A 25,944-nucleotide genomic window follows, 5' to 3' on the forward strand; every position below is an offset into this window, starting at 1 on the left:
ATTCTGGGTGTGGGGGTCTCAAAGTCAGTCTGGGTGGGGTGACTCGGGCTGTTCTGGGTGCAGAGGTCCAGATTCAACCTGGGTGGGGGTCCTGGCCCATTCTGGGTTTGGGGGTCACAGAGCCCACCTGGACGGGGGGTCCTGGGCCAGGCTGGGTGCAGATCCCAGATCTGGACTGGGTGAGGGGTCCCCGGACAAGCTGGGGGGTTCTCAGAGCACTCAGATCCCCGAGAGGGTGTGCCGAGGGGGGAATCAGGCCAGGGGAACCCCGGGGGTTGTCCCGGCGGCGGGGCAGGGGCAGGGCGGGGGCGGACACCCCGGGGGCCAGGGCCAGATGACGGGCGGCGGCGGGGCCGGGCCGGGCTCTCACCGCCTACAAATGCGGCTCCCCGGCGGCCGCCCCGTCGCCCCCCGCCGCCCCCGCCATGGCCGCGCCGCGCCAGCTCCTGGCCCTGCTCCTGCTCCTGCTGCTCGTGCTGGGGCTCGTCCTGGCCGCCCCCGGTGAGAGCGGGACTCCCGCCGGGACCCCCGGGCAGGCAGCGGGGGATGGAGGGAGGGATGGAGGAGGGAGGAGACCGCGGGGACCGCGGCGGGGTAGCCGCGGGCTGCGGGGTGCGGGGGGGACGCGGAGGGACCGGCGGGCCCGTGCCGTCGGGATCCGCTGCCGCCGGGCTGGGGAGGACAAAGCGCTTTTCATGGCAGCCGAAAACTCCTCGGTCCCCCGTGCAGAGCGGGACCGGGAGCGTCCGGAGCCGCGGTGACAGCCCCGGGCATCCCCGGGTCCCGCGGAGGGACCCACGCGGGCACCCGGCCCCAACCCCGGCCGCCACCCGGCCCCGCGGGGGCGTCTGGCTGGAGATGCTGGAACTGGAGCTGGGACCGGAGTTGGGACCGGAGTTGGGACCGGAGCATCCCGGCCAGGCGCCTCAGCGGAGCGGGACCGGTGCTGGACCGGTAGTGGGACCAGAGCATCCTGGTCAGGCACTCCCGGGCCCCGGGGGAGCGAGACCAGTGCTGAGACCGGAGTTGGGACCAGAGCATCACCACCAGGCACCCCGGGGATGCGGGGGAGTGACTCAGGACGAGGGGCCGAGAGTCTCGGTGGCCCCGGCAGAGAGGGGAGCACGGAGTGTGGCCGTGGGGAGGGCTAGGGCTGAAAGCAGAGACTGGGCAGCCCCAGTCCCCACGCTGAGGCAGGTGGCCATGGCCACACGAGGTGGCCATGCTGGGCTCAGGTGGCCGGGCCACCACGCCACAGGAAGCACTCGGCGGCGATGGCTCCTGTTGGGGACAATCCAGGAAACCGGCCGGCCCGGGTCCAGGCAGCCCCGTGGCACTGTTGTCGCTGTCCCGAGTGGGGGGACACCCAGCTAACGCTGGGTTCCTGCCGTCCCCAGGGCAGCTGTGTGAGGCGCCGGACGGGAAGGATGCGAAGAAGGGCCTCGTCCGAAGAGTGGTGCGGCCGCGGGGCGCACGGCGAGGGGCCGGGCAGCGCCCGGCGGGCTGGCGGAGGTACCGGCGGCCCCGGCCCCGGCTCTCCCACAAGGGCCCCATGCCCTTCTGAGCCAGGTGAGATGCAGGGGGGCATGGGGACACGGGGACACGTGTGACGGTGCCGGGAGGGAACTCACATATACCTGGTTTTGCTCTCGTTGCAGGGCTGCCACCAGCCTTCCATGGACACGGCTCCCATCGCCTGCGCTGTGTCCTCGCCCACTCCACTTATCCTCCGGCCCCGAGCGTGGGGTCCCGCCTGTGAGCCCTCGGCTGGCATCACCTCCTCCCTGCGGTTGTCCTCGGTGGCCTCGGCGCCGTGTCTGGCACCGTGGGTGCCTCCTGTCCCCCACTGCCTCCTCCCGGCGCCGGCTGGGAGCGGGGCTGCCTGCAGGAGTGCCGGGGCTGCCTGTCCCGGTGGCCACAGGGCTGCCCTGGGCAAGGGCTCGCCGGGACCACGGGCTTTGCGCAAAGCACTTTGTCAGGCGGAGCAGCTTCTCCGCAGGGGTCTGCGAGCTCCCTCGGGGCCCTGCCCCAGCCCTGCCCCTCACCCCCCTGCCAGGGGGAGCACACAGCTTGCCCCGGGTCTATTTATTCCCATGGTGAGCTCACCTTGGGTGAGCTGCCCTCCCCGGTGAGCATGGGGTCCTTTTCCCGCTGGCAGACCCACCTACTGGGGACCCCCGAGGTGTGGGGCTCTGGGCCCCTGTCCCTGCTCCACACTGTGGGACAGCAGGAGCAGGGGGGCACTGGGGTATCTGCCAAGCACTGCCATGCACCAAAGGAGGGGCTCTGGCTCTGAGCTGGGCCCTGTTGATTGTCTCCCATGTCTGTAAAGATTTATTCCGTGTAAATACATCTTTATAATAAAGAGTTATGGTGACAGTAAATGCTGATTTCTGGAGGGGTAGTCAGAGGTCACTTGCCTGCTGCTGGGCGTGGATCCCAGGACCCTCTGCTCCCTTCTGGAGCTGCCTGTAGGTGCTGGGGTCATGGCTGGGCCCACGGCAGCCCCTTTCACAGCCCAGTGCTGGCAGAGAAGGTGCTCAACAAGGAGAGAAACCAGCTGCTGAGCCTGTGGGAGTGGGGAGGAGGGTGTGAAAACACAGGTCAGAGGGCCTGGGAGATGGAGGAGGGGATGCTGGAAGGGCACAGGGCTGCTGGTCCCAGCTGGACTGTCAGGGTAGAAGGACTAGGGTACCCTCGGGCTGTAAAGCAAAGACCCTGGCTGCAAGTGCTGCCCTGAGCCTTTAGCCCATTCTGGGGTTTATTTTTAGGAGGAGGGTTTGGGCCTGGCCTGTCCCTGGTGGGAGAAGGAAGAGGCCAGTGAGAGGAGGCTGCTGAAGCTGTCTCTGCCACTGCTCAGCACCTTGCTGGGGTTGGAGAACCAGTGTAGGGCAGACAGCCATCCCAATGCCAGGGATAGGTGGCACAGTCCTGGACATGGCTCTCCCTGCTTCCATCTGACTCTGCTGCCGTCAGTGGAGCAGCCCCAGTGGCTGCTGGGTCCTCCCTTTGCCCCAGCCTGACCTCACTGGCCCTGGGCAGCTGTTCCACAGCCCCGCACACAGGGGCAGCTGTGGGTGCTGGGTACCTGGCATCCCTGTCTCTGCTGTGCCTCTCCCTGGTACCCCTGTCATCCCTCTCCTCCATGTCCCCATTCTAGCATCCTTGTCACTGGTATCCCCCTCCAGACATCCCTCTCCGTGGTGCTCCCACCCCGTGGGGCTGTGTGCAAGCAGGACCCATGTGGGAGGGGCAGTGGGTCAAGGCTCAGGGGACTGAGGGTCCTTGTAGGACCCTGCAGGCAGGGAGGAGGGGCTGGGCTCTGCAAGGGGATTGGATCCATCGGGACAGGACTTCCCCAGCCCCAGCCGGGACCCTCCAAGTGAGGCTCACGCAGGGGTTCCAAACCCCACGCTGTTTGCAAGGGTCTGCCCACGAGGGACGTCCCAGGCGTGGGGCAGTGGGCAGGGGCGTGTGGCCACCGTGGTGGGAAGAGGGGGCACGGGCAGGGGTCGGCAGTGCCGGCGGGGAGGGGGTTAAGGGGCTGTGGAGGAGCGGAAGGGCTGCAGCTGCAGGCTGGGAGCGGGGCCTGGGGAAGCGTCCGGGCCCAGCTGGCCTCCATTAGCTCATCCGCTGGGACCGGGAGGGATGTGCTGCCCGGCCACACGCCAGCACGCTCCCGCCACGCCGCCACCCACGCCCGCCCGAGAGCCACCGACACCCCGAGAGCCACCCCCACCCTGCTTCGTGGCCACTCTGCCGGCCACCGCCACCCCCACAGCCTCTGCCACCCCGTGAGCCACTGCCACCCCGTGAGCCACCACTGCCACCCCACTTCATCGCTGCTGGCCACCCCATGAGCCACCACCACTCCACTTTGCCACCACCAGCTGCCCCACGAGCCCCCAGGAGCCACTGCTGGTGCCCCTGTGGTGGTCTGGGTGGGTGGGCAAGGGTTGCCCCCTCACTGCCCAGCCCAATCTAGACCCTCAAGCCTGGTTTTCCAGCCCCAGCAGCCTCCTGGTGGTGGCATTGGCACTGGAGCTGAGGTGGGGAAAGATGTGGTACACTAGCCACAGCCCCCAGCTCCAGCTCTGGGGTGCTGGGGGTATCATTCCTCCACTGCCAGCCTATGGTGCTGCTGCTACTGGTTTGAACCGGGAGGGCTCTTCTCCTTCACCTCAAACCACCCTCAGCACCTACAGTTTGCCCCTGCAGATGGCACCTTGCCCAAGAGCTCCTGCTGGGTCCCTGCCTGGGCAGCAGGGTGGCCCAGCAGACCCCCTGAGCAAGTGTTGTGGCTGTGTCAGGCAAAGCAGCGATGCCTCACATCTCCCAGGCATCACCCAGCCCTGAGTGCTTGGGCTGCAGCCAGGGGCTGCACAGCTGAGCCCTGACCCCAGCCCTCCTGCACCAGCCTGGAAGGAGGAGGCCAGGGAGGACTCCCCCCGGTTGGGCTGTGGCCAGCCTGGAAGGAGGAAAAGGCTTCTGGGCCGGGAGACCTAAGGAATCTCTGGCTCTTCCTGGCCTGGCCTGCTGCCCGCAGGCAGGTGGGATCTGCTGGGCTTGGCCATGCTCCCTGTGCCCCTTGTGACACAGCGGTGCTGGAGCCCCCATTCCACAGCAGGGAGCCAGGGAAAAGCAGGCAGTGGGCACAGGGGCACTGCTGGGGCACAGGGCAGTCTTTGCCCCTGGGTGTGCGAGCAGGACTCTATCCTGGCCTGGCAGGGATGGAGTCTGCCAGGTCCTGGCCCACTGAGCAGGGAATAAGGATACTGGTTATACTGGGAGAGGGGCTGGGAATGGGTTGAGCAGTCACAGGAGCCCTGCGATCCTTTGGGACCTTTAGCTGCCCCTGGCGGGGACAGGAGGGGCTCAATGCCAGTGAGGGATGTCTAGTGTGGCCGTGGGACACTGGCTGTGCCACACCACAAACTGAGCCCTACTGCTGGGACACCACCAGCTTCCCCAGCCCCACCACCGGGGCACCACCAGTGCCCCTCAGGCACGGTGTTCATGGTGGGCTGAGGCACGTGTGAGACCCCAGAGCTGCACCCCAACAGCCTCCAATGTCCTCCCCATGGATGGGGGGGAGGATGGGCAGGCCCAGGCTTCGTTCCATCCCTGGGGAGCAGCATCAGGCCTTTACTCTCGCTCCGGCATTTCCGCCGGCAGTGGCAGGAATGCGGTGGCTGCGGGAACAATGCCGGCACCTTGCGCCGGTCCCCTCCGTGACAGCACAGGAGCAGCTGCCTGGGCACAGCCCTGCTCCCAAGGAGCCGGCAGGAAGCAGATGGAGATGACACCAGCCATCGTTTCCTGCGGCAGGACACGCGGGCTTTCTCCACCACTGCTCCCTTGTCGGGCCAGCGGAGCCTTGGGGACCACAGGCACTGCTGCTCAGGGCTGCCAAAGCCACGTGCCAAACGTGGGCACCAGCACCCTGCTGCGTCCACTGCCCAGTTACCCCGTGCCAACTCCATCCCTGTGGCACATGCCAGGCCCCTGCTGGTCGGGGCACTGGCACTGGGCTGCATGTTGTCCACGCATCGGGGCCCGCTCCCAGGAGCTCAGTCAGCAGCAACTGCGGGCATGGAACCCTCTGCCGCTGTCCCCAGCTCTTCCCAGCACGATGCTGGGATGGCAGGGGCAGAGCCCAGCCCTCAGCTGCCCCCAGAGCGAGCCTGGAGCCCCAGGCAGGGCTCTGTGCCACCCCAGCGGTGCAGAGCTGCGTGAGGGAGGGCAGGTGCGCCCGGCGCAGCCCCCGGGCCTTGCACAACGGAGGTTTATTTGGAACGAACGGTTTTCCAATAAATTATGTAATTTAAAAATTTTGAGGAAAAGAAAAAAAAAATAGGCAGAAGGGAGGGGAGCCTGTGGCAGCTCAGCCAGTGCACAGGGACCACGGGGACACGTGACACCCTAGGCTGGGCCCAGGCACCGGCAGGGGCTCTGCAACAACATCCCACTCCCCTCGTGCCTCTGGCCTCCCTCAGCCAAGGCCACGTGGCCCCACAGGCTTCTTAGTGTTTGAGTAGGACAGGCCACCCTCTTGTACCCTCAGTCACCAGTCCCAGGGGTGTCCCCTCCCCAGCTGCGTGTGACCCTGGCACTGCAGCCCCCCAGACAGCCCCACAGCTGCTCCTCTGGCTCCTGAGGTGCATTTCTGGCTCCTTTCACCCCCCCAAAGCCTGCACCTCCTGCGGAGGAGGGGATGGGGCCCATCCAATGGCACCTGGTCACCCAACATGTCCTGTGAGCCAGGATGGAGGGACAGAAGCCACCTCCTGCTCTGTGCTAGGCACAGGACAGCCTGGGAGGAGCAGAGGGCAGCTCATGGCCCTGCCTGACCCCGGCCACCCCAAGCCACCTGCCCTTCCGTGCCCCCAGGGGAAGCTGAGTGCAGGGGAAGGAAGAGTGAGGGCACAATGTGAGGTGCAGGGACAGACCCGTGTGCCGGGGCCCTGGGAGGGAGGGGAGAGGGGAAGGCCCTGCCAAAGCGGGGAGGCCGAACATCCAAACAACCTTCCTGGGACAGCATGATCCATAGCACAGTGACGGCATCAGGGCTGGCTGGGCCAGCTGTGTGGCAGAGGGTGGCACATGTCCCACACCAGTCTGGTGGGCTGTACACACCAGCAGGCATACCTGGCACGGGAGGGACGCAGCGTGCCACGGCCTCTGGGAGCACCAGCCGTCCCCGCCCTTCTCCACAGCGGCTCCGGGGAGATGGGGGTGACACAGAGAAGCGTGACTCGGGTGACACAGCCACAGGACGACAGGTGCTGGCACAGTGCTCGGGTATCAACAGATCCACCCGGCTCCCGCAGAGAAGCCGGAGGCTCCAGTGGTGGATGGCAGTGCAATGAGCGTGCAGGTCCTCAGGGGCACGGCGTGGGAAGGAGGGGGAACGCATCCCTTCCGACTGTAAACACGGCACTTGGAGAGCTTTGAGCCTTTACCCCTCGGAGCTGTGAGAGGCCCGGCTGCAGCGCGGGCCCCAGCTTTGGCACACGGCAGGAGTCACTCCTCGTCCCCGGCGAGCAGGAAGCTGTAGAGGAAGTTGATGGCACGCTGGCGGTCCTGCTGGGTCTGCTTGGCCATCAGGTTGGGCGGAGGGCGCAGGAGGAGGCTGGAGAACAGGGCAGCTGTGGAGGCAGGCAAAATCAGCCACTGGTGAGGAACGGAGACCTTGGAAGGTGCAGAAAAGGGCTGGGATGGAGCAAGGGCGGCAGAAGTGGAGCAGAGCAACACCACTCACCGATCATGGCGGCACTGACGTTGTTGTCCTCCGAGTACCTGAGCAGCTCCCGGAGGAAGGACATTAGGTACCGAAACACGTTGCGGTGGCAGCTTGGAAGCTGAAGGATCACCTGCAAGGAAATGGTGTCAGGAAGCTCTCTCAGCTTCTATCACTATAGCCTGGGCATATGGGGCACTGTGGACTCCAGAGCAATGACCCCCAGCTGCAGCCCAGTGCTGATGGCACTCGTGGGCTTTTTCCTGGTGAAATAGTTTTTTTAGAAGCAGTGTCACCAGGAGCCACAGCCCATGAGTGCTCCAAACAAGTTCTCACTGCCCCAAAACTTCCGCCTCTGCCCAAGGATTCACTTGACCTGGCTTGCTGACCCACCAGCTGTAAAGAGCCACTCACAGTCCTCCAGGGAAGGACAGGAATAGTAGCTCTGTGCAGGTGCTCAAGCCCTTAGGACTAGAGGTGGCTAGTCCCCTCCCTCAGGCTGCTATTCCCCACGTGCTCAGGGTGACACAAGGCTTGCCTGGGGTCTCTTGAGAAGCTGCCTGCTTCCAGAGCCACTTGCCAGCACCCTGGGAAGGGAGCAGGACCCAGGAAGGCACAGGGCCACGGCAGAGCCCCTGGCCAGCAGCAGCCCCTCACCTGTCGGCACAGCCGGCTGCTGTGTGACCAGTCCAGGCACCGCTGGTACAGCTCGTAGCAGATCACAGGCTCCGGCAGAGCCTCCAGGAAGATGAGGAGAGCTTCAGCCACGGAGTGATTACTGCCCGCTGGACCCGAGGGAATCAAGGGTTGTGCTGAGCAGAGAGATCCCCTCCCTCCCCAGGTGCTCACCTCTGCTTCCTCCTTGGAGGTCGTGCAAGCTACTTGCCTGCCTAACTGCTCCTCCTCCTCCTCCTCTGCTGTCCCCCATCCATAGGAAATGCTGCCCCACCCACCCTACACTGGGTTTCCCCACCCTCTGGACACAGACACCCTCTGCTCCATCATCCCCTTCTCCAGACCATGCTCCCCGGTATCCCTGCACTTGGCACAGCCACGAGGAAGCTTCCAGAGCCCCCTGGCTGCTTGGGTCAGCACACACAGCTTCCAGAGAGGTTGTGGGGAGACTGAGGGGAGCCCACACCCACCAGGGACCCTGCCAGGTAAAGGTGACAGAGAAGCTCTCCTGAGAGCAAGCTCTCCCAGCAGAACTGAGATCCATCAGGCAAGGATACGGATTGTCTCAGGAATGCTGGTGTCCAGGCAGTCAATGATTTGCTCCAACTCTTCTTGCATGCCTGGAGTCTGGAACAGGTCCTCCTGCCAAAATCAACACAGGGATGGACTAAGTCACCTTCCCCATAAAGGCTGAGGCACATGGTGACTGTGGGGTGAACCCTGGGACCCCCAACCAGTGCCTCACGCACACAGAAAAATCCTGCCCTGTAAACACTAAATTCGACCTGATCTTCAAGTGCTTGTGAGGAACCAGGTCACCAGGAAAGCTGGCATGGCAGAGGCCCTCTCCCCCCCTCTCACCTGGTGGCAGGCGTTCTTGAACAGGTGGTCCACCAAGAGCCAGATCTCCTTTGGCACCTGTAGTGGCACCTCACCTGCCTCCTCACTGTCCAGGGAGCCCATCTGCAGGACAGATTTCTCCTGGGAACAAAGAGCACATGAGGGTTCAGGGAAACCTCAGTCCATTCCCTACTCCCTTGTAGGGAAAGGTGGGAGAGGGGAGGCAGCAGGACCCCGCACTGCTCTGGCCCTGACTTGCTTTCACAGCACCAGCCCTTGCTCTGTAGGTCCTGGCTCTGTCCCTTCCTACTCTCCCCAGGAACAACCTGCCTGGTCCCCCTGGCAGCCCCAGCCCTCCCAGGGTGGCCCATCCCCATCCCAGCTCCCACCTTGCAGCTGACAGAGGCTGGGACCCAGCAAGTCCTTGCGCTGTGTGAGCTCCCACCCTGGGTTAGATCCAACCCCGGGCCCACTGATCCCACTGATCCCATGTCTGCCCCAGCTCCAGTGTGCTCCAGCCACGGTTGCCCTCGGGCTCTGAAGCAGTCCTGATTTCTGGAGCTTCTTCCCTGATTTTCCCAAGGAGAGTCTCACTGAGCACACAGCACCACTGCCACAGTTCCCGCTTACTCGTGCGGAGCAGCCGACGAGCGCCACGGCTCAGACACCTCCATCACATCGAGCTTTAACAGGATCAATATTCTTGGCTCGATTTTACTTTTGCTTCACGATCATTCACATTCCTTCCAAGCAGGAAGCCATGCCCAGCACTCCCAAAGCACCCAGAGACCGGCACAAGCAAGAACACAACCCTGGCCACCAGCAGAGGAGCCCACAAGCCACACACAAAGTGCCTCACTCCAGCTGGCAGCTGAGGTGACAACTGCCATGGCTGTCCCTGTAGCACACCCTGACAGCAGCCAGGGCCAGGATCAGCTTCCCCACTGCACCCATTCACCCTGGGTTGCCACGAGCCTGGTGGCACAGGCAGTAGCCCCAGCTGCCAGATGGCACAGCACAGCTCTGCCCTGCACACCGCCAGCTCCGACCCAGCCAGCAGACGTGTGGTCGTGGCTGCACGGCTGCCTCGCTCAGCCATGTGCACTAGGAAGGCTGGGAAGCAGCGTGTCAGGCGAAAGCATCACAGAATTCCCCTAAAAGGAAAAAAAGGGAGAGCTGCAGACCCTCTCCCAGGGCTGTGGACCCTTTCTAGGGCTGAGGGCTCTTCTGTAGAAACTCCCTGTGCCAGCTCCAGTGCAGGGCTGGAGCTGAGAGGAGCTGGAGCAGCCCTTGGCATGGCTGGGAGAGCTGCGGAGACCCCCAACCGCGGGATCCCAGCAGCTCACGGAAGAGGAGAAGGAGGAGAAGGCCCGGGGCGCCCCAGGGCGGGGAGAAGGAAGAGGAGGAGGAGACAGAGGAGGAGGAGGTGTCGTGCGAGTTGGCCGGGCCCTGAGCGCCCTCTCCTGCCTCGTGTCAGGAAAGGACGCACGGCTGTGTCCTTCCCACGGGAAGATGCTCCCACGGAAGGATGTTCCCAGAAGGCAGGCACAAATTCCTCCCTTCTCCTCTGCCAGGAGGGAGTCTGGGAGCTTCATCTGGTTTAACACCCGAGTTCAATCCCCTCTTAGAGAGGGGACATCCCCTCCCTCTCAAGTTTTACCCTGTCACTGCACTGACAGCCCAGAGAGGAACAGCTCACCCAGCCTGGGAAGGCGGTGCAGAGCCAGCTCAAACAAGTTACAAATGTCAGAGCCAGCGCAGGGAGGGTGGGAACACCCCCAGCATCTCCCACTTGCTCTCCCAAGGACATGTTTTCCTTGCCTGGCTCCAGCACAGAGCACGGGTGCCAAGGGAAGCAGTGATCTTGTTTGGGCATCAGGGCCATTGGAGTGGGCAGCCCCAGCAACTCTGCTGGAGGAGGTGCAGCAACATCCACCTCCTGCAAAGGTCCTTCCTCAGCCTCCACAGCGATGGAAGGAGCAAAAGGCCTCAGTTTCCTGCTCCAGCCTTCTCCCCACAGGTTCTGAGAAGGTGCTGTGGTGAGCCCCTCCTTACGAGCATGGTGTGCCAAAGGCTGCCAATCTTTTCTGGGAATATCCAGCACTGCTGCCAGGATCAGAAGAGTAATTTTTTCCCCCCCAAATCAAATTTGGTGAGCTTTAACATCTCAGTTGGGCTCGGATCTGTGTGCTCCTCCGTGTTCTCATCCAGCCCACATCTGTGTTAAGAGGCTTTGCTGACAGCCGTGTCCCCTCTGTGCCCCCTCCCCTTCCCTCTGCCACAGAAAACAAGGGAAAATCTCTCATTCTTTACAAACACACCACTGAGAATCAGACTGCCACACTGCAATTGCTTGTGTTACCTTTTCTAAGAAGCTGTCTTCTCCCTGAGAGCAGAGGGAAAGAGAGAAGAGGAAAAAAGTGTGGTTAAGAGGGAGAAAGTACTCTTGGATTAACTCTTCTGATTAAGTAGAAGCTTAATTTGCATTACAAGAACCCACTGAACACCGGGTCCTTCACACATTTTGCTGACAAGGCCAAAGTTAAACCTGTGGTGAGAGATTTGCCTGCCAATTAGCAACAATCCTGCTCACATGATGCACAACCTCGTCAGGATTTCAGGAAAACCCTCCAAGGGGCTTGGCCGGTGCTGTGCACTGTCCAACAGCTGGGCCATGGGCAGGTGAGATGTGAGTGTCAGGAAGAAGTTCCCCTGGTCAGAATCACCTTCCCTGTGTTATTTCAGCCATCTTCCCTTGTGACCAGGCCGGAGATAAAATATTCCTGGGGCTAAATCTGTGTTTCTGAGCGTGTGGCAGCTGTGGAGCTTGCAGGGCCCCTAAGCAGCTTTGGGTACTGTCAGGGAAATGAGGGTTTGTGCTCAAACCCCGGCTGCTGCAGCCTAAGAGCATTAGCACAGTGTGGGGAGGAGCGTGCCAAGCGCTCAGCATCCCGAAACAGCCAACCCTGTACCAGCCAGGGCAGCCTGGACACTGCTCACGGAGCCTGCAGGAGGGAACAGAAGCAGGTTGTCCAAGCTGAGTCTTGGCAGATCAACCTTTCGGGGTGGGAACAGCCTCAACACATTCCCAGGCCAAGCTGGGAGCAACTGCAGCTTCCACGGCACAGGGCATACCAGGAGGGAGTAGCACCTCAGGGTCCTCTGTGGCCTCTGCAGTGCCTGCTTCCCTTGGAGGCTCCCCGAGTTCTAACACAGCAACAACAGACTGGCCTCTTCCTGGGAACAGCTTGCTCCAAACAGGAGCTGGCACAGGTTCCTCCTCTGAGGCACAGGGGGAGGGACACAGTGACAGGTTTGGGAGGGCACACAGCCACCTGCACAGGCTCATTTTGTAACGGGTGAGTCATCTCCAGCCTCACCACCCCCGACCTGCCTGTGCCTGGCTGCTCACCTCTTCATAGAGTCATGGAATGGTTTGGGTCGGGAGGGACCTTAAAGCTCACACTGTTCCCCTGCCATGGCAGGGACACCTTCTGCTAGCCCAGGTTGCTCCAAGCCCCATCCAACCTGGCCTTGGAGCAACTTCCAGGGGTGGGGCAGCCACAGCTACTCTGGGCAACCTGTGCCAGGGCCTGCCCACCCTCACATGGAAGAATTTCTCCATAATGTTGAGCCTTCAGCACTGAATGCTCTGTTCTGTGAGACTCACCTGTTCCTGACAGAGGTTCTTCAAGAGGCTTTTAAAGCCCACAGTAGGATCCCAAGAAAAACACAGGATGAGACACTAATACTGAAATCCCAAAGGAGAGGTGCTCAAGTGTCAGCAGCAGTATCAGTGTCTCCCTCCTGGGAGAACCAGGAGAACCATTTCCAGACAAACTCCCATCCAGGCTGTGCTACCCAACACCCACCTGCCTCAGCCCCTTACTGACCTGCATCTCCAGACCTCCCTCTGACGAAAAACACAGATACAGTCCAGCCAGGCTGAGGAAAACGCTGGATGCAGTGAAGGACAAGCCCTAACACCACATAAGTGCAGGAGGGAAAGTGGTTCTTAAGGCACAGAAACTGCCAGCTAACACAGCCTGAGCAGTACCTAAACACAGGGAACTGCACCCAAACACTCAGGGCTGCAGCACCTGCACCACTGCCCCGGGGCAGGAAGTGCTCAGCTTGGCCTGTCTCCAAGGATTTCTCAGCTCACAGGTAAGATCAGAACCAAAACACCTAAAGCAGCTCTCCCCTTGGACACGAGGGATGTGTCCATGCTGCAGACACTGGGGCAGGTGCTCTTTGCTGATTGTTTTGATTCCTGTATTTCTAGATGTTTTAGTGAGTGACAGGAGAAGGAAATCTATAGGTAAAGGAAGGAGAAGAAGCCTTGTGAGAAAAGCAGAGACCTACAACAAAAGGTGGGAACTGGAAGAGGCAACAAGAAGCATGGGGCAACTGCTGAAGGGAAAATGTGGAAGCAATGGGAGTGGAAGCTGGTAAATTTACCGAGGTGGAAAAGCAGCATCTTACTGGACAAGAAAACCCTCATGTAAGGGTGAGACTGTGAGAAATGAGATGGAGAAAGAAGGTATCCCATGGCACAGAGCCTCAAACAGGGCTGAGCTTTCAGGTGAACAGAAAGAAATGGCTTTCCTGGCTGAACAAGAATGGGGACATGGACTGGAACTCAGGAGCTGATGCACCTCACTGGAACGTGGCCAGGTAAGGCCATCAGGAGAGACGAATGAAACCAGCCTGGAAATCAGAATTACATCCCCAAAATGGGGCTTAATCCCAGAAATGGCCATTAGAGATACCCAAAGGACAAAAGGTGACTAGGGCAGAACTGCACCCCCTCACATGCATACAACAGGCTTCGGGAGGAGGAATATTGATGCTGGGGGCTGGTGAATGCTGGGGAGAGGAACAGTTCTCTGCACCACAGAGATATCTCTCAGTGATAAGTTATCTCTCACTGAGGCCTTATCTCTCACTGTGGTTGGTGTGGGAGAAACTGGCCAGAGCTGTGCCCATCAGCACACCACACCCAACACCAGTTCTTCCTTCAGTCCTCCTGCTTCTGCTTGCCCCTTTGCCCTGAGCAGTGGGAATGTATCCAGAAGGAAAAAGCTCCCGGAGCCCCTGGCACAGCAGAAGAAGCTCTGGCACCTGGAAGGACAGGATCTCAATCTCATCTCTTATGACACACAGTGCCACCCAGCTGAGCCTGCCAGCACCACTAACACCAACATGAGGTGCTGGGATCACTTTTTTATCCCATCAAACAATGTTTAGAGTCTTCTCAGACAAAAGGGATAAAGTACAGGCTGTCCAAAGCCGTTGGTTGTGGTGGAGGGGAAGAATAAAAGCACCACAAGCTCTGTGAGAAGTCACTCAGCTCAGGGCCAGCACAGCCAATCTGAGCTGCAGGCACTCCTGCTTTTGGGAGTAATCAGAAAGGAGCTCCTGTTAAAGGAGATCCTCCAGAACACCGCTACTCACCAGGTCTATGAGTTTGGTGACTGGAACCTCTCGGATTGGTCGCTTCATTCGGCACAAGGCCTCGAGGGAGGTGCCAAAGCAGCTGGGCAGGTAGGTCCCACTGATGGTCAGGAAATAGTCCTTCCCTCGGTCCAAGTGCAGGACAAGAATATCCTCAATTTTATCCTCGCCGGAGTTCAGGAGGGTGACCGAGTCCTTGCTGACGTACACGTCCAGGGAGATTTCTGTGCTCTCATCTGCAACACACAGGAGCTCTGAAGAACACGTGGACAATCTCCAAAAGGGATGACAAGGACAAACACACAGCAGCAGGGACAAAGGCCAAAACATACAAGGCTGATGGCAAGAAATATGGGACACAGGGAAGACAGGAGGGACTGAACAGAGATGAGATGGGAGCCTACACCAGTACACAACTCACCTGGCTCCAGGTAACCTTCACAGGGCTCGGCCCGAAGCCATGGCTTGCAGTAGTGGATGTCATTGAGCTTTGGGATGAAGGAGAAGTGACAGGGGACCTGCCCATTATTGGTGATCTTGAACTTTTGCTTCTGCAGCTGACGGAATTTCACGTTCTCAAACTCAAACTGCAAAGAGAAAACAAAAGTGACGTTAGAGGCCACAATGGGGCACACATCCAGACCTCCCCAGACTATGCAGTGGCCCCCCATGGCTGAGAGGAGCCCACCCAAAGAGTTCAATTTCCTATAATTGAGTTTATTGAGCCACAGTCTTTAAAAGTAGTTCTGGCACTTTTAAGGCTGCTGTGCTTGGGAAGTGACAGCGATTCTGGTCTCATCCTCACCTCTCTCCTGCTCAGCTCCAGTGAAGGAAGAAAGTCATTCTCCATCCTGTCCATTATACGAACAATGTCTTCAAACAGCTTCCTGTACTTCTGCTCATCCACAACCTTCACCTGTGGGAGACAAGGAAACACTCAGCAAAGCTTCTGATCGGCTTCACAGGAACTCTCCTGGTCATGAGCAAACTGCAGAAGTGAACTATTTCTCTGAGGACTTGCCTGTGCAGCTGAAAGGCTGAGAGGGTTCACGTGCCTGGGTGCACTCCCAAGCTGCATCTGCAACCTTATACTTATTTCACCCCTACAGATGTTACCAGGGTCTGTCTGGCCACTGGTCACACTACTGGGAGATCACTGCAGCAAAAATGGGCATGGACTGTCCCCATTCACTAAGCCAGGAAGCCCAAATCTTCTGCCAGCCACTCACCACCAAAGACATTCAGGTGTGAACCAGTGAATGTTTGTTGACACGTCTGGGGCAGCACAGGTACAACCAGGCACAGGCTACTGCTGTGTCTCCACGGGAGAGAACACAGTACTGCCAGAGGCAGCACCCCCACAGCAGCCACACCTCAGTTGGGTTCAGCTGTCCTCTTGCAACAGCCTTAGTAGAGGTGTCCTGACTCCTGAAGGAATGCCCGGCATTGTTGGGAGCCTGCCCCAGCACATGGATAAACCTACCCCAATGCGGAAAAGTGCACTGACAGGCTTGTGGTCACTGGTCTTCAGGTCCATGTGACTGCAGTACCGGAGCTGATTGATGTTCCCTCCTCTCCAAAGTATCCGATCACACCATGCTGGCACACGACACTTCCCACTACAAAGAAAAACAGGTTACCAGGGAAATCCAACAATCCTAACAAACCAACCAAGCTGATCCTTTTCCTAGCCAGCCAGCTCCCTCCACCCCCATCATCACAGCAGTGATGGGATGAACCCTATCACTTCTCCCAGCTTGAGTTCTATGTTATTTCTTCTGCTCTCTACCCCTTTTCTGATACAGCAGCTAAAATTCCTGTCCCTTCCAGCATCAGGAAAACAAAACAACTCAGTCAAGCCCATTTCCACAGCCTGAAGCCATGTGTGCTGTGACCCAAGCTGCACGACTTTCTTTTGCTGCCAGATCTTTCTGCCCACAATTGGATCCATCACTTATTGTTTCCACTACGGAAAGTCTACTCAGCAATTACTATTATGTTATGAAGCCTGAATCCTGGGTTATCCTTCTTCAGATTAACTACTGTGCTGATTCATAATCACAGGCAGAGTCAAATCCAATCACTACATGGTCTGAAACTCCTTCTTGGGAGTTTCTCCCTTTGGAGCAGCCCCTGCAGCAGATGCAGCCGTGTCTGTGGGAGGCACCAAGCAGGAACCACGGCTGCTATCACAGCACAGCCACCCCGTGGGTGTGCAAGTCAGGGGACAGGGTGACTCAGAGAGCCTGTTTCCTTATCTCTGCAATTCCTTTTTATGCTGTTTGCCTGTCCTTGGTAAAAGAGAAAGTCCTCAGTGCAGGGCCATCTGAGCTCAAGCTTCACCTGCCTTCATCCAGTGGGATCGGCAGCAACTGAGGTTCAAGGGATTTGCCTGGTCAGCGTACACAGGGGCTGCTTATTGCAGAAAATAGGGGAAAGAAAGGAGGGCAAAAACAACACTGACAGGTACTCCCAGCTCTAGGAAACAGGAAATCAGGTTTTGGGAGAAAATGCTTTTTATGTCATAGGTAAACAAGCCCAGTGGCAGCCAATGTACCTGGAGTCCCAGCGATCTGTTTTAGAGTCATATTTATATGTGGGGATGAATTTAATCTCTCCCTCCATGAAATCTGCAAATGCTTTCTTCTGAGTGCGCTGAATATTCAGCTAAAGCAAAAAAGAAAGCTTTAAAAACACAAACGAAATCAAAGAAACCCTCCCCCACACAGCAGTGTCAGAGAGCAGATCCACAGGCAGAGCAACCACAACCTGTGGCCATGGAATTCACAGACATCCCCAAACTGCCTCTCAGACCTCATAGCTTTAACAGAGGTAAAAGTTCAACTCATCAGTGGAATGTTTTCCAAACAGACCGAGTAAAAATGGGCACCAAGCCATGCAGGCAGCATCAAATAAGAGTTAAGGGAAATACTAACTGCTCTGCTTGTGCTGAATGCCTTCATTAGTTTTCAGGCTTAAGGTCACCATCATTAAACTTTCCCTGACAATCATTTTAGCAAGAGCCTCTAGGACTGCACTCAGTTGACAACCTGACACCACCCTCCTCTGCTCGTTTCCTCTTCTGAAAAATCTCCTGGTTGTTTTCCTCACTGAAACCTAAGCCACAGCTGTTTCCTGCTTGAAGCTCTGCAGCACAACAGAAACAAGCTACAGAGCAGAATCAGATCCACTGTTCAACTGTGTCAGAGGTGATATTGCACAACTGCAGTTGGTGTTTCACAGGTGGAATCCTTCACCTGAAAGGCACCTGCCTCGGGTTTCAGGATGCTGCAGGGAAGTGCTGAGTGGGGAAGGTGACAGCACAAAATTCAGGTCAAACCACCTGGGCAGATTTGGGCTCCAAATCAATACCTCTTCCACAACAGTGATCACTGCAGCCTTTGTTGCTGTTACAAATTCCTGTGTTCAGCTTGTAGCTTGTATATAAGAGAGAACTCCTGCACTGAGACACAGACACACCTCCATGGTAACTGCCTGAGTCACCCAGTTAACCCAGTATGGACAATCTGGTTTTGTTCAGGGGGTTGTTGCCACCAGCGCACCCAGAGCTCCATCAGGGTCCAGTGTCTATGTCTACAGACCCTTCCTACAGAGTGTCATGGAATTGCTTAGATTGGAAAAGCCCTCCAATACAACTGAGTCCAACTGTTCCCACAGCCTTGCCAAGCCACCACTACCCATGTCCCAAGTGCCACATCTACACGTCTTTTAAATCCCCTCAGAAATGAGGACTCCACTACTGCCCTGCACAGTCTGTGCCAGGGCTGGACAGCCCCTTCCAGAAAGAGATTTCCCCTACTATCCAACCTAAATCTCCCCTGGTGCAACTTGAGGCCATTTCCTCCTGTCCCTCATTCCCTGGGAGCAGAGCCTGATCCCCATCTGGTTCCACCCTCCTGTCAAGGAGCTGCAGAGAGTGGGAAGGTCCCTCCTGAGCCTCCTTTTCTCCAGGCTGAGCTCTCCCAGCTCCTTCAGATGCTCCTCATCAAACCTGTGCTCCAACCCCTTCTCCAGCTCCATGTTTGCAAGCTCCTTCCAAGCACAGACACATCCTAAACCAAGACAACCCCTCAAGGATGGGGCAAATGTGAGCAAGTTCACTGACCTGGTCATATGTGAGCAGCTTCTGAAGCTCGTTCTTGCTGATGAGATTCTTCACTTCACTGGCATCCAGCAGACACAGCCTGTAGTTTAGGTCTCCCAGCCAGATGACAACACTGGAACAAAGACACACATAGAATCATGGAATGGTTTGGGTTAGAAGGGACCTTAAAGCTCATCTTGTTCCACCCCCCTGCCATGGGCAGGGACACCTTCCACTATCCCAGGTTGCTCCAAGCCCTGCCTAATCTGGCCTTGGACACTTCCAGGCATCCAGGGGCAGCCACAGCTCCTCTGGGCAACTTCTGCCAGGGCCTCATCACCCTCAAAGGAAGAATTTCAGAGCAGATCAGCAATTAACATCTCCCTTTTTCCAAATCATATTAAAGTTGAGATATGTGGAAGACAAAAAAGAAGACATGAAACATCAATTCCAAAAGCAGAAATTTCTAGTGGCAGCAGATCCTAGAGGACTAAGTCCATCTCCTTTGGAATCCTCCAAGGATTGAAGACTTAGTTTAGTGGGAGATAATGAGTTTGCCTCAGCCCCAAAAAAGCTAGAGAACAGCACTGACTCTCTAATGAAGTGAAACCAGCGTATCCCACCAAGCTTCAGACAAAACCTAGCTAGTATTCAGGCTCTTCACATGTTCAGAAGAGGACAGTGGTGGTGCTTGTTAAGCAGAGCCTGCCTGTCAGCCACCTGGGCAGGAGAGGCACCTGTATCTGCAGGGTCACACCTCGTGTGACACCCTGGTTTCACCTGTTGGTTTTTCACTGCCTTTCATTCAACCAGAGTAGGTTACTGCTGCACCATCTGCCCAACAAAGACCAACTGATGCAGAATTGGCAGGAGCAGAGTTAGATTCCTGTGGAGTTTACAACCTTCTTGATGTTGTTTCCCATCTCAACCATCAGCCACACCTCACCAGCACCCACTCCCACTCTGCTCCTTTCCAGGCTTCCAAACAGACCCACAACCTTCTCATTATCAGCAGCTAAAGAAACACTCTTGGGACCCACTCTTTACTCCATAAGGGGTTCATTTAAAGATTAAAATTTAGCTCCCCCTCTAGTACCAGAGCTCTTCCTGTTTACAGTCAAACCTCAACATATCCACTAGTGGATTATCAAGGATAATCTAATAGTTGAAGTATTTTCTGCACTAATCCACTCTACATTTTACTTTTGTTTTTTAAATGGTTTAAATATTAACTACAGAGTTACCAGTCATTTGTATTCTGTTCAGGCCTGCTGAAGAGTTACACACAAATGCCAGGAGAGGGACGCTGGGGACAGTGCAGCGAGGAGGTGACCACAGTTTGTCTGCAGGAGCTGCAGAACAGCACAGCCCTTGGCACTCCCAGTTATTTCATCAAGCCAGAAAACTTATCTGCATGAAACCTCCTGTTGCTGCAACTCTGGCTCAATTTGTAATCAACACCGCTTCAAAAGGGAAAACATCACCACAGCTCACTCGTGTTTCATGATGTTGATCTGGGGCAGGCTGTCATTGGGGGTCTCAAAGCTCATCCGGGCACAGATGTCCTTATAATCCTGGTTCCGGCGCTCAAAATCCTCCACGTGGGCAGCCAGGTGGGAGTTGACGACGCAGAAGGTGGTGTTGTGGAACACAAACCTCACGGCCACACCGCCCTTGTTGCCCTGGGGACAGCAGGTACCAGTGGGGTGAGAGCAGGAGTCGGGTGAGGCACGGGGAGGGGACAGGGATGGCACAGGTAAACAAAACCAGGCTGTGCCGCTTCTTGCACGGATACAGGGAAGCAACAAGCTGGCCTTGGTGACTCACCATCTTTCCCATGACTCCTGTGCCCACAGACTCCGTCACGACCTCTCTGATATTGCTCAGATGATCCTTCTTAGCAAACACGAGCAACATCATCCCAACCAGGCGGACCATTTGCACCTGCAAAGACAAATGGGATCCTGAGTTCCCAGAGAGGCAGTGGGAGGGCAGTTCTGATCTGCCTGCTCTGCCTGATGCTCTGCTGCTCTGGCTTTCCCCGTTCCTCATCATGTTCTGTACTCAATCCCTAAATTTAATAACACTACTGAAAGGGCCTCCCGTCCCACAGGAAGGTTCTGGGGGTCAATCTGTCACTCCCCAGAGTCGTCAGCTGTGCTGAGCTCACTGCATTCCCCATGCTGTTGCTTCTCTACAACAGGATGAGGTAAGAGAAACTGAATAAATATGCAGCAGGTCTTTTGGTGAGGCCTCAGCCTTTGCCAGCACAACCAGAGAAGATTCCAAGTTCTGGTGTAAAGCTGTGGCTGTGCTGAGGCTGCAGGTGCAGCTGGGAGCTGGGGCTCACCTTGGCTTACTCCTAACTCCAGCAGAGCCAATGGCACGTGCAGAGGGGGATGGACAAAGATGTTCTTATTTCCCTGAGGCAGACATGCATGGGGTATCAAAAGGCATCTCTGAGCTGTACAGGTCGATTGCTTTTCAGGAAACACTCGTTCCCTAAAGCAAAGGGCCTCTCTCTGGAGCTGAGTTCTCTGCTGCAGAACTCAGCCCCCAGGGGTTAACACCGTGCTCACGTGCTCTGTCCCAGCAGGGATCTTGGGTTTGCTGCTGATCTTTTACATGTGCTAAGCCAATGCCTGCCCAGTCTGTGATCTTCCTGAATCTCTAAAACAGTGGAGTCACCACTCTGAAACAGTGACAAGGCCTCACCTTCTTGAGCACAGCCTGCACCCTCACAGAAACATTCAGATGTGTTGGGATTAAGTCTAGGGAGTGAGGGAAGAAGCAGAGAGCTGGAAGAGCCCAGCACCCAGTCTGCTCTGCAGAAGTGGAATTCACAAGCGACCACAAGTCTTATCTACAGCTTCAGCCACTTCCCCCTCCTGCAGCCATATCCTGTGCTCTCTCTTTCACCAGGGTGGGAAAAATTCACCCAAAACTCAAGTAAAGCAAAGGGCCTCTCTGCGCTTCAGGCCTTGACTCCTGACTCCCCTCGATGCGTCTCAGCTCAGCAAGGTGCTCTGTTCCCTGCTTCACTCCCTGTAACACCTGCCCCTGAGCTCAGCTCAGAGCAAGAAGAACAGGGTGTGACGTTGAACACGTGGGCTAAGGAGGATAGGGAAACCCATTCATACATTTAGGACTGGTCCCTGCAGCAGAAAGGTTTGTTAACAGCAGAGATAAAACCAATGGCTTGCTCTTACCCAGTCAGAAAAAAGTCCTGCTCCCACAGCTGAAGCAATTCTGTCCCAAAGCAAAAGCCTCTGGAAGATTTTTGTTTCATAAATCATCCCATTCTTTCAGGAAAAAGCTATTAATTTGATTTACCAGCTCAGGATACACCTGGCTTCTATACTACAGGGTGAGAGGATAACACAGGTAGAGGATTTGAACCTGCTGCTTCCCTGGCACCAACCTCCTATTTGATAAAGGTGTTGTGATCCCCACCTTTATAAATTTCTGCTTTGAAGAACAATATTCCCCTGCAGCTGTGAGGCAGAAATACATACTCCAGATTTAACTTGGAACACACTTGACACATGCCCAGTACCACCCTGGTACTGCTCCTTGGGCAGGTGAGGAAAGGGGAAGCCTCTTTTCCTTCCCATCATGCCAGCTCCATGACAAGACACGCCACTGAGCAGAACTCACTTTCTTGTACTTGGCCTGAGGATGCAGGGCCCTCTCCACAGCAGCCAGCCACTCCTGCTCCTTTGTAGAATCAAAGTAGAAGAAAGCCTCTGTGCTGAGGTCCAGCTCCTGGAACCTGGAAACCCAAGAGCTTAGCACCTTCAGCCCTCATGCACATCCCCCTCTTCCTACAGGAATGTGAAACCTCCAGCAACAGCCCTTGGAGGAGCAGCTCCTTATGGCAACTTGCTAAATAAAGCAGCACAATTTCCCCACAGTGCCTCTGAGACCCTACCCATGACCCCCTAGCAACCCTCTCCCCTGGGAAGCATCACTTTAGGCAGAGGACAAACAGTGAGATCTGTAGATACTTCCAGGAAAATCAGTTATGTCACGCCAGCCTTGTTTAACCCAATCCTCTGCCTCATCTGATGGCTCTCTACCCTCAGACAGCTCCTGTGCAACACAACTCAGCTCTGTGCAGCCTCTGGGAGCACGACAAGAACCTAAACCAAACACAGCCCCCCAGGATCCCAGCAAGAGCAACAAGGAAACAGCCCTGTTAGTAAATCCCAGTTGCTGCCACTCACCCAACGCAGTAGAAGTCTGGAGGCTCTGTGTCACACACCAGCCACGGCTCCAAGAAGCTGTCAGGAGACTGCCCGTTTACATTCCACGTTCCCACAAAAAACCTACAACATGAAAGCAGCCAAACTGTCAGAAAACACATCTGAAAACTGCAGCAGCACAGCAGTGTTCTGGCTGGGAGCAGCACTGCGAGCACACACTGACACACTGTGAGCTGCCCCTGCGTGGGGCTGTGCCAGCCAGGGGAGAACTGGAATTCACAGGATCCCAGAATCACCGAAGTTGGAAAACACTGCCAAGATCATCAAGTCCAGCCTGTGACCGATCCCCACAGTGAGATGCCACCCGTCAGCAGCTGCCAGGCTATAAAACTGGGCGAGATCTGAGCTCACAGCAGAGACCCCACAGCTCTGCCCCTTCTTTCCCACTCTCACCTGAAGTTGTGCCAGTTGATGTAGGCCTTTTCCCTCTTGGCCAGCACGTGTTTGATGAGCCCCTCTCTCTGCCCAGACTGCGTGGTGGGCAAGAACATCTTGCGCATCGTGTTGGTCACTTTGGGCTGGTCTCTGGATGTAGCTTCTCTCTCTCGGGGAAATCTAGGAAGGAGGCAAAACCAGCACTAGAACTGGTTCTGCTGTCTAGGAAGAGAAGTAAAAAAGGGAACAGATCCCCTGTGCTGCTTACTGTCTGTTCTGAGAAACGGGAGGAGGTGGGGGCTCCCGCCGAGATCCCGCCTGGTGGTTTTGCATGTTCCTTTTCTCTTCTAGGCTGAGGGTGTTGAAGTCATCCTCAAACCCCAGAGCTCCTGTAATGAAAAATCCAAGCACAGTGCCGTGAGAAACAATATGAAACAGCTCTGATCGAGATGGAAAAAATGCAACCCCACAGAAAGCAAAAAAAAAACAAATGACAACAGGAATATATCAACTGTGTGACTCAGGGAATGGGAGAAAGCGGCACTAATCACAAGTCAAGGCAGCAGGGAGCTTACTACACACAAACCAAGGCAGAAAAGAGCACTCAGGAAGGAATGAACAGACCAGGGAGCAGGGGCCAGGCTGCCAAGGGCAGGGTCAGACCCAGGTCCCACCCCAAGCACCCCAGCACTGCACATGCCCCTGAGCAAAGCCAACTGTACCTGGAGGAGAGGCCTGCAACAGACCTGGGAGGCTCTCCTCCACCTGGTGCCAGATGGCTGCATCCTTGGGTTCAGGAGGAGAAGCTTTCAGGTGGGCTGGAATAAACCCCCCCCCCGTCAGAAACTGCTGACAAGTCAGAGGATTTCACACACACAGAGGTGCAGCTCTGCTCACCCTCCTGGATGCTCTGCACTTCGGACAGAAACCCCAAGCAACGCTCCTCGTCGGGGATCTCAAAGAGCCGCTCCGGTGTCTCGTCGCCCTGTATCCGGACCTTGCAGCCTGCTTCAAACACACTCCCACAGTCAGCCCAGCCCGGCTCACAGACAGTCACCAGGCTTTACACACAACTTCCAGATGTTGTTTCTGATGGAAGCCTGCGCCCCAGTTACTCTCCCTGTGCTTCTGAAATCCCCCCACCCTGCTTGGGGTATCCTCAGCATGTTCTCCTGGCTTTAGGAATCCCTCTCCCTACTGCAATCTATCAGAGAAGAACTCTAAAAGCAGTAAGAAAAATTGCAAATGTTTCAATCATTGGCATTTCAGGCCTTGTCTGTCGCAATAACCAACTGCTTATTGGCAGAGCCAGATAACAACATCAGAGGGAAAACAATCCCTGCTTGAGCAGAGGACAAACAGAGCCTGGGGGGAAGACTGGGAAGGTGAAACAAGCACCAGGTAGCTGTTCCCTGACAGGTCAGCCACACCACTGCCCTTATAAAACTTACTGTTTGCAGCTATATCAATCAGCAGAGTTTCTTCTGCCTCTGGAAAAGAGAAAAACAGGATCAGGACAGCTCATGCTGGATGCTGCAGTAATTGAGGACCCAAATAATCACACTGCTTGCTACAAACCACAAAAGAGTCCTGAAAGAGGAACAAACAAGCTATAATTTACATATGTACACTCCTAACGGGCTGTGGCACAGAGAACCTGGACAGTCACCTCCTACCAAGTGTCCCAGGGAGATTCCCAACACAGAGAGTTCTCACACACCTGGATGGTTTTTCCCCATCAGTGCAGCTACTTTGGGAAAGACCAACCTGACAAGGAACTTCAGAGCTTCTCTACAAAGCAAGAACAGAGGTAGAACTCTCACTGAGCTGTACAGAAGAGAATGAGCCAACCTGGGTAAAGTTGCTTTTATTCCTGACAAGGATTTGCCCCATGGACACTTGCTGCTATTTAAGTCCTTCCAAGTCAAGGCCTAAAGCCCTTCCCTATCCAACTGTTGGGAGCTGAAAGCTTGCCAGACCTTATGGAAATTTAGATCTGAACATGCAGGAATCAGGCAAAAGATCCCTACGCTTGACACAGCGGAGAAGCCAGAGAGACAGACACCACTAGACACTAAATTCCAGCCCCTGAAAGCCCAACACGCACTGAAGCCAGCCAAGTTCCTCACAACTGCATGCTGACATGGAATGACAAACCACTTGGGTGAGGAACAAGGGGTTCCATAAACCGTGAGTTGCAGTCTCACGGAGAAGGATTCAACCCACACCTGCTCAGGAGGCAGGTCAGGAAACACCACTACATTTGGGTTTCTGGACCAACAGCAGTGGATTCCCACCCTCCCCCCAGCAGTCAGTACCTTGCACACACTTAAAGCGGCTGTTGATGGGAATATAATCCGGATCGGAGTTTTCTTTCTCCTGCGAGTGGATAACGATCCTGTGGACAGAAAAAGAAAGCCTTGTAAAAACCCAGCAGCAACGCCCTGCTCACACACACACACACACAGAGCCAGCCGCGGGAGCCGTATGTACACAGTCACGGTGTTTGATTTCTATCGCGGCACCGACGGGGAAGGAACAAGGAAAGGAAACACAGGAGGGACCGCGCAGGACGCGGGTGCCCGTGGGGAGAAGCAAAGAGCTGCTTAACTCTGCCCGGCACGGGACAGATCCAGCACCACACGGACAACAACGCCGCGGCTCCGGAGGAGGCCCGGGAAGGCACGGCCAGAGGGTGAGCGGAGCCCGCCGGAGGCACCGGCCAGGCCGAACCCCCGCACCCCATCCCCGCCCGGCCCGCACTCACTCACCCGTAGCGGCCGCCCCGCCGCGCCAGACCGAGCACACACGGCTCCCTTCGCCCGGCCCGCACCTCCGCGCCGACAACGCTCTGCGCCGCAGTCAGGAGACCTCCGCCCGGCGCCCCGGCCCGCCCGCCCGCCCGGCCCCGCCGCTCCCGGTGGATACGAGCAGGCCGCGGCCCCCGGCCCGCGCCTCCATGGCGGCGCTCGGTCTCCCGGCGACTC

General features: G+C 56.8%; 1 protein-coding gene across 5 annotated transcripts; it reads right to left on the reverse strand.

Annotated features, from left to right (window-relative positions):
* Positions 1-1,997: 1,997 nt before the first annotated feature.
* Positions 1,998-25,933, reverse strand: OCRL (OCRL inositol polyphosphate-5-phosphatase). 5 transcript variants are annotated; one of them, XR_007628339.1, is made up of 25 exons: positions 25,886-25,933; positions 25,729-25,808; positions 25,276-25,355; positions 24,409-24,447; positions 23,855-23,965; positions 23,680-23,775; positions 23,226-23,346; positions 22,976-23,137; positions 22,544-22,645; positions 21,975-22,089; positions 20,145-20,261; positions 19,812-19,999; positions 18,339-18,450; positions 16,770-16,879; positions 15,696-15,831; positions 15,018-15,128; positions 14,634-14,799; positions 14,213-14,448; positions 11,118-11,141; positions 8,777-8,896; positions 8,473-8,557; positions 7,898-8,025; positions 7,262-7,373; positions 6,649-7,148; positions 1,998-2,569 (listed from the first exon to the last, which is right to left on the reverse strand). XR_007628339.1 is itself a non-coding variant. In XM_050310797.1 (24 exons), exons 1-24 carry the CDS (start codon positions 25,916-25,918, stop codon positions 7,024-7,026), a joined length of 2,706 nt encoding a protein of 901 aa, XP_050166754.1. In that variant the 5' UTR covers positions 25,919-25,933; the 3' UTR covers positions 5,743-7,023. The 5 variants fall into 5 exon arrangements, 4 of the variants coding, with proteins under 4 accessions (XP_050166754.1, XP_050166753.1, XP_050166756.1 ...); XM_050310797.1 differs by lacking the exon at positions 1,998-2,569 and having other exon boundaries at positions 5,743-7,148; positions 23,855-23,962; XM_050310796.1 differs by lacking the exon at positions 1,998-2,569 and having other exon boundaries at positions 5,743-7,148.
* Positions 25,934-25,944: the final 11 nt, after the last annotated feature.

The sequence above is a fragment of the Myiozetetes cayanensis genome, unplaced genomic scaffold (genome assembly GCF_022539395.1).
Source record: "Myiozetetes cayanensis isolate MyiCay16 unplaced genomic scaffold, myiCay2020 scf15, whole genome shotgun sequence".
Classification (NCBI taxonomy): domain Eukaryota; kingdom Metazoa; phylum Chordata; class Aves; order Passeriformes; family Tyrannidae; genus Myiozetetes; species Myiozetetes cayanensis.

Bases quoted from the DNA above. Each gene is read 5' to 3' on its own strand.
- OCRL (XM_050310796.1), bottom strand. From the start codon at position 25,918: ATGGAGGCGCGGGCCGGGGGCCGCGGCCTGCTC. The intron at 25,356-25,728 runs GTGAGTGAGTGC...TTCTGTCCACAG, and splicing joins CGGCGGGGCGGCCGCTACGG to GATCGTTATCCACTCGCAGG. The intron at 23,347-23,679 runs GTACAGTTGGCT...TTTTCATTACAG, and splicing joins GTTGCAGGCCTCTCCTCCAG to GAGCTCTGGGGTTTGAGGAT.